Consider the following 11,988-nt stretch of genomic DNA (forward strand, 5'->3'; position numbering starts at 1 on the left):
TCCTGCTGCCTGGCGGTCGTCCACAGACCTCAGGACACCACAGGAGTCATGTCCCACAGCTGCAGATAAACAGAACATGTAATCAGTCTCAAACAGAGACTACGCTCATCACTTAGCTGTTAGAGACTTTTCTGCTGACTCTTTCTAAAGTTCAGACAGAAATGAAGCCAGAAATGGTTCATGCATATCTCTGGATCCGACACGCAAAACAACCAAAACAAACTGCAATGTTCTTGGCCGAGTCCGATGTTTTTGAAGTCCGACCAGCTGATTCCAATTGTGGGCAACTTAGATTTTCTTTATTTCCAATAACTGTAATTGACAGCACACACACACATTTTTGTAACTTTTCTTTCATGTAATTATAAACTGTAATAAAGTTTTACACGTTCTGTTTCTCTCTCTTTTTTCAAACCTCCAACTAGAAGTGAAGGGCAATATTTGTACTTCTGCAAATAAAACCAGGTGCAACAGGTAAACAGAAACAGCAGAATGTCTGTTTCTATGTGTATGATTGGAACAGAATCGTAAATCTCTGAGTGATCGGCAGGTCACCAGTCAAGGCCGATCACACTGATCGATCGGTGCATCTCTACAGTTTCCCATTTTAATAAAAAAAAAAGACATTTGCCATTATTATAAGTGTTTTTCCTCTATGGCAAAGCCTCAGTAGTTTCATTATTTTAATCTAGCAGGCAGGGAAACAGTGAATAAATCATCTTATAAACAAATTAAATAATGATCCAAAATGTTTCTGACAGACTGATGAACACTATGTGCCAGAAACACAGTCCTGCCACAACATTTTAACAAGCTGTAGTGCCTATAATGTTGGCGAAGAACTACTTGTTCACACATTCAGCAGATACAGTGTGACACTATCATGCCACTGAAACTGTCCAGACCAATAATTAATCTCCTTTTAGTTCCTTTGGTCTCCACCAGCTCCAGTTAACATGTTCAACACAAAGCTATGATTTGGAAAAAACTTATGTATCTGAAGTGATTCATAAAAAAAAAAACTGCCAGCATATTTGAAGTGTTGAGAAATACACCAGCAATTCCTTGCTCTGACCCAAACCCATTATTTGTTCCATGGTCCATGACCTAACTTGCCACCAAACTGTGCTGTCAACAGGGACCACAGCAGGTGGTGATCTTGCTAAGAGACAGAACTGAACAAACATCCTAAGCTTCTAACCCTGCTACTAAGTGTTCACAGATTCAGGAATACAACAAAGATCCTGTTCTCATCCAGACCTTGACGACCTTGTCGGTGCCTGAGGAGAGCAGACTTCCAGTGGTGGGCTCATAGTGCATGTAAACGATGCTGTGCTTGCTGTCATGGAAGGTGGCAGTGGGCGCTCGGCTGGAAGACACAAAGGGAACTCCGGTTACTGAACTGTGCGAGCACTCATAAAGGTTAGAGAGCACAGAGGGCCGGTTTATGACAACAGAGGCTGATTGTTACTCACTCCTCGTCAGTGATGGACTCGTGGCAGCTGTCACACACGCGTACCTCGAACTCGAAGCCCATGAGGGGGATGGTGGAGCGTTTGGACGAACATTTGCCGCACACAGCCTGACCGCACTTTCTGCAGTGGTGCTAAGGAAGAGTTGAACAAGTCCCCCATGATTAGACACTAGTTAGAAAAAGCAGTAGTAGCAGCTCCACTAGCTCCACAGTTCAAATCCTGAAATCTGTCATGGTGCAACATTACTGGATTTAACTCCCTTTTTAAAATGATCAGAGTAACAGTTGGTGCAGTAAACAGGTTTTGTTTCTATTCAAAATGACTTATTACATTTAAACTCAAACTGAACACATGTGGTGTGTGTGTGTAATTATTCCTCTAACATAATTAATGATACAGATTACTTTATTAATCCCCAAGGGAAAATTCTGGAACTTTTGTCATTTGAGTCATATTTATGTCTTTATGTGATCATACACAATGCGACTCATTGTATATCTACTGTCAGAAAACTTAAGAGTCGATTCACTGCGCTGCGTTTGAGAATGTAGTTTTTACTATTTCAGCTTGAAGAGCATCATCAAGGACACGTCACACTATTCGTTGTGTAGTACTTTTTATTTGCAGTCAAGACCTTTGTGTTGTTTTTCCTCAAGTGCAATGAAACAGAAACATGGACAGAATGTTCCTGAAAACTACTGTTCAGCAGAAAAAAAAAAAGGGGGGGGGGGGGGGATTTATGTACACAAGACGAAAAAAGAGTACACAGACACACTTGAAGAGAGTAACTGCAAGATAAAGCTGTTACTGAGAACAAGGCAGTAAAACAGCCACAGGATTTTTGTGCAGAAGTGAAGAGTTGTGTATCTTTGCTGGAAAGTTGTTTTGGTGTGTGGTGGTGATCTTAACTTTAATGGCAGTTTTTGTTAATGATGATTTACTATTAAAGATTGTTTTCTACAGAAGTGAAGAGGATTTTATGAATGGACTGTAGTACCTGTCGCAGGCCGATCTTCTTACTGTCCCACATCTGTTTGAAGTTCCAGAAGAACGGCTGCTCACACTTCTGACAGGAGTCGCACTCTGGGGTCTGCGGAAACACATTTCTTGTTTCTAGATGTTCCTTAATTATTACCCCCAATATAATGAAAACAATATAAACACTTAAAGCACCATTTTAGACCCTCCCCCAAAAGGTGTAACTTAAGAAAAACAAAACAGTTTTACTAGAAACTGAAGCAGACTATAGAGCACAAAGTCAACGGTTTATTTAGCTTCACAGCTTTTTGGGGAAACAAGAACGATTAAAGGAATACTTCAACATTTTGTGAGATATGTCTTTTGCTTTCTCTTTGAATATCAGTCAGAAGGAGTCAGAAGGTAGCTCGCTGTGCACAGAATAAAGACTGAGAGCAGTGTGCCAACAGCTAGCCTGGCTTTATCCAAAGTGAAACAAACACCTACCTACCAGCACATGGAGTCACCTTATTTACACAGTGTATCTTGTTTAATTCCTACACACTCAGCAATGTAAAGTGACACACTGTAGTAACAGGGGGAGTTAGCTGCTGAAACCTTTTCTTGACAAAGAGCAATTCATTCATCCACCCAGAACGTGTGTGTCTGCTGCTACTGTATATTCTGATAGAGGAGGGGAGCACAGGGTTTGTTAATACACAGACACAACAGACCAAACCTGGCAACCTCACTGTGACAACAAGACTTTAACATGCTGACATGGGAAACAACTTGGGGAGTCACCACCAGCATGTGTAAAGAAGCCCCATTAGGAGTGTTGACCTCATAACCTTTTTTTGTGACTTGGATTTCTCTGTGCATATGAAACTAGTTTTAGATAATGAAAGAATAAGAGAAACAAGGGAAACGCAGAGCAGTGTTTGGTAGAATAGTTCAGAGTGACTGGAGAACAACAGCAAACTACTGACTTTATTTTAAATCTTGTCCTCAGGGATGATAGCTTCAACAAAACCAATGACTCAGAAAATAAAAGTAAGATGACAATGTGGGCCAAATAACAGAGACGGAGGCAGCGCAGAATGACAGTGAGGCAGAAAGGAAGTGACTCTGGGTAAATAAAGAAGCAATCACATTCTAACTAACTGTCAGAGCACAGAGGGAGAGGACACAATGCAAGGCTGAAGCTGGACTCGGTGCATCTGAGAGAGAAAACCAAAGGACATCCCACTGATCTGGTGACCTTTCATGAATTTGTTCAGAGGATTTATTCCAGCAGTTCATCCACCACATTCATTTGTATGTGCACAATATGAAACGGGCATGAAAACACACAGCATGTATTTTTTTCCCCAGTTTGTTACAGTTCATACAAGTGAGTATGAATGTGTGTTTGTGTGTTGGGTTGAGTCTTCATCTCACCTCTTGTCGTGTCACGTCCATGTTCCAGATGACAATGCCTCCGTCTGAGCTGCAGGAGATGAGCTGACGAGTGTGTGAGGCATAGCACAAGCCCTGAACCTTGTCACTGCAGGAAACACATACAGTACACACACAAACACACACACCACCAGCGCTGAATTAAAAAGTACAGAGCAGAGAGACTGGTGCCCGAGCACCTCAGCACCATCAGTTATATCCAGTGGCAATTCCAATAAAGTTTATTCAAACAAGATGGCTGCATGCTCAATGTTGACAAAAAGAGAAAAAGGTTTTCCTTAAAGCAGTGAAGTGTCTCGGTCAGACTGTAGTTTAAGCCACAACATGTAAAATACTTCTCCAGTAATAAAACAGATCTTGGCCATGGATCTTTGACAGCAGGCATGAAGGGATAAAGATCATGCAACCGTGCAAACGGCCAGAAATCCATCCAGTCATCTGAGAGGCAGAGCGTTGATGAATGAGGCACCGCGAAATGCATCAAATGACACCTGATGTGGCAGAAATTCAGCAGCTATATTTAGCCGGGGGCCACCAATCTGGCCCAATCCACACCGAGTGTTAAGTAGTTTGAAATGACGACATGTATGGTGGTAATTCCTATTTATTTCTTAACTGATGTAGCCTGTTTAATGTATTTGTTAGATAAGATCCATGAAAGACGAACATTTAGAGACTGATGGCATGATGATCGTTGAGTTTTTTTAATCAACGAAACATTTTGTAGACTATTCGACATGAGGTCATCACAGCTTTAAACTGGTTCTTTTACAGTATTTTGTGGCTTATTATACAGATTATTATATGATTTTTGCACAAAAGTTGATTAAAGGACAAGTTTAGTATTATTTTCTGAAAGAAGAAGACATTTATTTAAGTCTCTCTGTTTATTTTACCTTATACTGCTGCAGGTTTTTATTCCAGCAGTTCATCCACCACATTCATTTGTATGTGCACAATATGAAACGGGCATGAAAACACACAGCACCCTTGACTTGACTTGTCAATACTGTTAGAGAAATGTCACCAGGTCTGGTTTGGCCAATAAGATTGTCTTTGCAACTTTTATATAAAAACTTACTCAGGTATTGCCAAAACATACTGTATGTAAATACAGCAGCAAGGTGCGTAACTGAAAAAAGCAGCAATTTCCTGTATTGATAGTTTAATATTGTTTTATCCTGAGGTAGCTCTGTTTGCATTGAAAAAAATACAACACATTAACCACACAACAATAAAAAATAAATAAAGCACAGTATAAACAACATGAATATCAAAGTAATGCAACGAAAAAGACAAGAATATATCAGCAAAAAGCACATGCACTTATACTTACAACCTGACAGTGTTGTTTGGAATGTTTGGGATTCTTACTTATGTCCTTGCAGCTCGATGGCAGTTCCCTTACGCCCTCCGATGTCCCACATAATGATAGAGTGGTCTGAGCTGCCAGAAAACAGCACCCTCTGAACCGGGTCCCAACACAGCGCTGTCACATTACCTGAGGCAAACCCCAACACACCCACACGGGGACAAATGAGTGGGTGAAACACATCGGCACAAAGTCACATGGGCACACAAAGGTCAAATACCAAGGACACAGATCAGTCTAAGGCCAGTGAGCAAAATATCATGATGACCATCAAGCTTCAAGCTCCTATTCAAGACACCATAAAATACCATGATGACCATCAAGCTTCAAGCTCCTAGTCAAGACACCATAAAAGACCTTTTTCATGATCTCTTTTGTTGAGGCAGATGCCACAGTGATAGTCGCAACAGATTTTCTTGAACATGAAGACCATCAGGGACTTTCAAAAACACTCCTTAACTGACTCAATGAATCTGCAACCTGTCTGAGGACAGAGGCTGAACAAAACAATCTATCATCAACCATTATGTGTATTTAATGCTACTACTGACAGTCCCCTCAAATATGAAAGAAATCATTTAAATATAAAAATATAAAAGCATAAAGACTTTATTTCTCTTTTCTGTTCGCTGCTGATATACTGTATTTCTGTAAAAAGGACTGTAACCACAGTCATCACCAAGAATATAAAAATGATCAGTTTCAGCTCAGGCTGAAGCAGAAAGAATTCAGCTTCTTCTGTCGGGGTACTATGGCTTATAGATAAATCTATTGAATATTTTTGATCAATAATTCTTTAGTCTATAAAAGGTCAGAAAATACAGAACGCCACTAAAAGGAACATTAAGTTGCTTGTTTTGTTCAACCAACAATTCAAAACCCAAAAAGTCATCAGATAACACAGAAGAAAAAACCTAGCAAGCTACCAGTGTGTCCCTTGAAGGTGGTAACCAGGCTGCAGCTGTCCTGCTCCAGCTTCAGGATGGTCACCTGACCAGAATGGTCCCCTACGAAGGCGTGCCTGGTCTCCACATCGAACCTGGGTTAAAATTGAGGTCAAAGAAGACGACGGTGTTCTTTGCTAAAAAAAATGACTGATGCATTACCTCAGATTTTTATCTGTTACTGAATCGAAAGCACAGATGAAACAAGAGCACTCCCACTGCTGTTTCAGTGGAACAGCTGTTCTACAAAATGTACAGTTGAGGAAAAGCCAACATAAACTATGAAATGTAAGATTTGACTCATAACCCTTTGTAGTGGCAGGAAAGAAACTGCAGTGATCATTTAAGTCACTGCGGACCAAAATCATTAGAACACATTCACACTGTAGAAGAGCAAAACAATGACTGCATAAGAAACAACCTAGTTATGACCGATTTTAATCTTCCGCCTGAAAAAGAAATACAAATCTAATTACTAAATGAAGCCTGAAATGACGTACACAGTCTGTAACGATCCCCATGAACGCAAATTTGGTGAATTTTCCAGGGTCAATATCAGAGATTCCCCTCTGCAGCATTTAAATTCTCATTTACCAACAACATGGAAGAAACTCAACACTGTTTCACTGAAATAATACCAAGAACAGCATGTTTCCTTTACCTCTCCATGAATTACTGTGGTGCAAAGAAGAAATGACAAAAAAACCCATCTCGCCACTAGACTAACAATAAACTTGAGCCCATGAATGAATTTAAATTTCAGTGAGATAAAACACATCTCTGTAACCTTCCTAGCATGAAAACACGTGTTTGTTGTGAATGAATCAGTTTCATTCAACCTTAGTTCTGTAATTCTTCCATGTCCGTACAGATGCACATGCTGCAGGAGGGCCTGTCCTGTAGGTTGGTGACCCCTGGTCTTGGTTCAGATCAGGCTAGATTTGGTTAAAAACAAGTTAAGTGCAATGTACTGAATAACAGTCACAAAGGTTCTACTGGGGTGTAACTCAAGTGTAAACTAAACACCTCAAACTCTTTAAATTCAGCTTGATTTTAAGATTCATGCACTGATGCTTTTTTCCACCCACTAGGTTTTGTCACATGTGGCTGTTGGAACAGAAATGGTCACTTCAAACTGAAAACCATAACTGCCACTGCTCAGGATCTACTCTGCTACTCATTTTCTCACCATGCTAACCAGACAGGTGAGCATGTTAAGGCTAGCAGGACACCAGTAGTCTGTGGGCCTCGTGGCAGGCTCATTGGTATGGATCAGTGTCGCTGCCGAGCACTCACAGCCTTTCATCTGGCCATTACAGAAACCTACTCAGTCCGTTTCCTTGACAACAGCATGACTGATGCCTTTCGTTAGCCATTCCCATTAGTGCAAGCTAAATGGAAGCTAATGTCAGTTTCCCTGTCTTATGTTGGTGTGGTCTTAAAATAGACTGCTTTTTGATAATAACAGGGAGAGGTTTTCAAGAGTGAAGCACCAGAGATGGCTTGTCATTTCCCACTTGGTTAAGTCCACTCCACTCCATTTAGCGGGAAGCTTAGCTGTCAGGTTCACTGAGCAGCACTTAAAGGCCAAGAGGTCTGCAAACAAAGACACCAAACAGGCCAGCAGGGGAGCTGGGAGAGGGGGAGATAAAGGATACTGGAGTCCAGAAACCCAGGCAGCGGTGCGATACGTCCCCAGTTGCTGGCCGCTCTCAGAGCAGTGCCAGGTGAAGTTTTTGTCCTGGCCAGTGCTCAGAAGCCACTCCATCTCCAACACAAATAGCACCACTGTCACTCTGCCCTGGTGGGCTGCAGGCACACAAACACAACACATTAGATCCATTTTCACAATCACAGTGCATGGGTCTGCCTAGCCAGAAATCTCGAGTAGGATGGTGCCAGCTATTTCCAAACAGTGTATAATCAACACAGTGTGCTGGACAGAAAGATGATGCTACATTAGATATGGTCCAGCACCAACGGCCTCTTTAAGGAGAGAGCAGAACAACAAACCAAGAGGAAGTGGCTTGACACTGGTGGAGAGATATTTTGAGATCTTATAACACAACATGTGGTACTGATCTTCACAAAAATATGAGAAACACACATCATGAAAGGTCACTCTGCATTTCTCCAAGGCTCCTACAGCATGTGCACTCATTCAGTAATAAGCCTGTAGTGTTGTCGAGTCTGTAGAGGAAATCGATCAGTGGTGTTGCGAGCGACTCATACTCAGCTGAAAGAAGTGAATTATGAAGACCACCAGAGAGCAAACATTCCTCTGGCTTCTTCAGGAGGTTTCAAGTGCACGGGGCTGAGCAGACTTTATTAGCAGTCAATGTCCTGAAACCGACTGTGTAATAATACACAGCACACTAATAAATTATACGCCTGAGAGAGTTCAGAGAACTGCAGAGTCTTACAAATACACTTTCAAAGACACATATTTTAAAGATACGCTTTAGATCCAACACATTGGATGTCATTACTGAATTACTGGCTGTCTGTAGGTATCAGTTACAATTTGTCTTTTAAATACCATTTAATTCTAATTCAAATATATGTGACACAGGAATTACAGGTTTGTTTTTTATATGGGGGGCAACTGGGTAACTTAAAGCTCCTCCAGTACATTATGTGAGAATACTGATGTTAGACTGTAGCATCATTAAAATGATCCCACCAAAGAATTCCACCGGTTGTGTGTGAAATCTTTCCCTGTTCACTCATTCACTACTCCTTATATAACGTAATGTACACCAAGTAGGTCACTCAGTACTGAACAGTAAACTCAGATTTTGAACACTTACTAATCACCAGCATGTTGCATCATCACTAACAGCCGTAGAGCCGTGCAACAATAATTTTTCATGTCGTGGAGCGTTGCAATGTGGGATTGTTAGCAGAAACATAAAAAGTACTGTATTATGCCATGTACACTACTTTTTACGCTCCACTGTGGAATTTCTGAGTCACTATATGGTGGAGAGATTTACACACTCAGCAGTAGGACACCACTACAACATGGCAAACGCACTATATAGTGAGTAGGGAGTGATTTCGAGGACAGCCACTGTTTCTTAATGCAGCACCAGCAGGAGTCAGACATTTCACACACACACAGGTCTCACCCTGGTAGGTACGTGCTGGGGTCATCTTATTGTAGTCTTCAGACAGGATGAACTCCTGAAAGACAAGGACTGAAGATAAATATTCACACCGACTGAGGTCAGTGATTAAGGTTTCCAAGTAAATCTATAAATGTTATGTTCAAACTGCAGTACACATTTAATAATGCTTGACCCCTATTGTTTTAAATGAAACACACTATACTCGAGATATTTTGTGATAGTTTGTCTCCTTCTTTTAAGTTCTATCTAACATATTTTAAAGGCATACTCTCCAAATTTCAACAGCTCTATGTTTGTTCATTGCATGTGTTGTTGTATATGATGTACACTGTATAAGCCTCCAGTTAGCCTTCACGTGTGATCACATTTGAAATGTCTAAAAATGTAAATGCAAATGAGTGAAGTAAAAAAAACAAACACTGCAGGCCAGTAAAAACAAGAACAGCCCTGACAGTGTGATTTCCTCTGAGGCCCCTAAAAACACACTTGTAGAAACTTGAAGCTTGAAGGTTCTACAGAATATCCCGATATGCTACTGTCTAACTTTGCATTGGGCCAATTCGGTCCAAAAGGAACAACTCCTAGTGTGAAATTATCCAACAACAAAACACAACCTGAACATAAAAGCATGCTTCATCTTAGAACGGACCGGTATGTACTGTGTTTGTCACAGAATCAAACTACTTAAGCATAAAGTAGCACTATATCATCTTATTAGCAGCTAATACAGATGGTCATGTTGAGCACAACATACTGGCTACTTTGCAGTTTTTGGATCTTTAGGAATAATGAGAGTGGGCCTAAAAATAAAAAGGTCACTGGATCATAAAATTCAAATGGTTTCACTGTTTTGACTCTTCCTGATATATTAATCTGAAAAAAATGGTAATTATAAGATAAGATAAGATTTATTAATCCCACAATAGGAAAATTCATGTGCCCTAGCAGCAACAAGGAAAAAACTACAAACACCAAGCAACCACAAAAACTATGAAAAACAAATCAACTATAACCAAGTTAAAAATTACATGTATGCATATTTACAGTGCATTACCATTGAATATATGAGCATAACACTTCAGTTGACTATTTCACAGTCCCCTTACAACTACACCTTATGTATCACGACAATGATGCATTACACAGTCTAACAGCTGTGGGGAGAAACGACCTACGATAGCTTCCTGCACTGAGGATGTAACAGTCTAAAGGAGCTCCTTCCTCAGAGCCTCCACAATGTGGTGCAGTTAACCAACTTGTTAAGTCTCTTCGTGTCTCTGTCCGTGCTCCCTCCCACCCAGCACACCACAGCGTAGAGGACTACAGAGGCCACCACAGTATCATAAAATGTCTGAAGGAGTGCTCTGCACATGCCAAAGGACCTCAGTCTCCTCAGCAAATGGGGACAGCTCTGTCCCTTCTTGTACAGGGTATCTGTATTGTTGAGGTGGACACCCAGATATTTGAAGGTGTCCACAGTCTCAATGGGAATGTGTGTCAAAACCTTTGAGTGGTAGTGTCGGTGCAAGGCTACTGATAATTAGAGTCAGTGAAAATTAGGACTCAAATCTATATCTGACCAAAGACCATGATGAGAACCATGATTCTGTGCATTCTGACAATAATTATAGCTCCTGGACACCTCTACAACACACAGAGTACAAATCTCAGAGGCTTCCCTTTATCACCAATGCTGCTCACAGTTACCTGACCAAACTCTTTGTCCTCCTGAATAAACAAACTCACTAGACACACTCCAATTGCAACAAAGAGCAGCCAGCATTTTTACCAAAATGCATACAATTATTGCTGCATCTTACTGATGTCTCAAAAGGCAGATGACAATTATCAAAAAAAACCTCAGTCAAAAACGCAAACCAAAATGCTAAATACTGGGGTGAAAGGATCCTGAAACACAAGAAAGGCAAACTGTGCTGAGGTGATGAGTGAGGAAAGGAAGAAAGAGCAGAGGTCTGTGTTTGGAGGGGAGCAGGTTGGTGGCTGGACTTACACAGATACTTCCAGTATCCATCCCCACTGACAGCCTCCTGGTCTCTGGGTTAAATGTGTTTGTCCATCCACAAATAAAATCCAGATTTACAAATGTGTAAAAATGTGTGTGTGTGTGTGTGTGTGTGTGTGTGTGTGTGTGTGTCATAATTTTGGGAAAACATTCCAATCTAGGATTTTTTTTTCCAAGTCTGTATAATTATTGTAATTCCAGTCACTGTGGCTTCTGTTCTGCTGCAGTACATATTGTACCTCAGAAATAATTATCTACACAGGTTCTTGAAAGCAACAGAATTGTGGCAGTGAAATGATCAAGCAATATATTATATTTCCATTACAGCCTTGACATTGGAGACAGTTCTGACAAAAACCTCATTCCAAGATCAACTTATTGAACTTATTGTGATTAATTTGAATAAGACTGTGGTGTTGCAATCTCCTTGATGTGTTGGCTGGGGTTTATAAGGCTGTGCTGGAATTAGTCCTCTGGCTGAAACAATCACATTTTAATTCACATTTTTTCACTTTGTCACATATGTAATACATTTATTTTTTGGCTTCTGAAGAGCCTCTTTAATTTGTCTGTGTGCAGGCACCTTTTTTACATATGTGGAATATGAGGTTTATAAATCTAAATAATA

At 40.6% G+C, this 11,988-nt stretch overlaps 1 protein-coding gene across 1 annotated transcript in view; it reads right to left on the reverse strand.

The window, feature by feature from the left end:
- Positions 1 to 11,988, reverse strand: part of wdfy2 (WD repeat and FYVE domain containing 2) — a gene marked incomplete at its 5' end in the record, with an annotated part of 14,192 nt that continues 2,204 nt past the window's right edge. Inside the window, 10 exons of the mRNA XM_020623995.1 lie at positions 1 to 59; positions 1,261 to 1,369; positions 1,476 to 1,606; positions 2,473 to 2,565; positions 3,873 to 3,978; positions 5,265 to 5,391; positions 6,189 to 6,301; positions 7,865 to 8,015; positions 9,338 to 9,392; positions 11,349 to 11,412. Of these exons, the coding sequence (XP_020479651.1) occupies positions 30 to 59; positions 1,261 to 1,369; positions 1,476 to 1,606; positions 2,473 to 2,565; positions 3,873 to 3,978; positions 5,265 to 5,391; positions 6,189 to 6,301; positions 7,865 to 8,015; positions 9,338 to 9,392; positions 11,349 to 11,412 (979 nt within the window). The remainder of the gene's footprint in view (positions 60 to 1,260; positions 1,370 to 1,475; positions 1,607 to 2,472; positions 2,566 to 3,872; positions 3,979 to 5,264; positions 5,392 to 6,188; positions 6,302 to 7,864; positions 8,016 to 9,337; positions 9,393 to 11,348; positions 11,413 to 11,988) is intronic.

Source organism: Monopterus albus, unplaced genomic scaffold (genome assembly GCF_001952655.1).
Source record: "Monopterus albus unplaced genomic scaffold, M_albus_1.0 scaffold318.1, whole genome shotgun sequence".
Taxonomy (NCBI): Eukaryota; Metazoa; Chordata; class Actinopteri; order Synbranchiformes; family Synbranchidae; genus Monopterus; species Monopterus albus.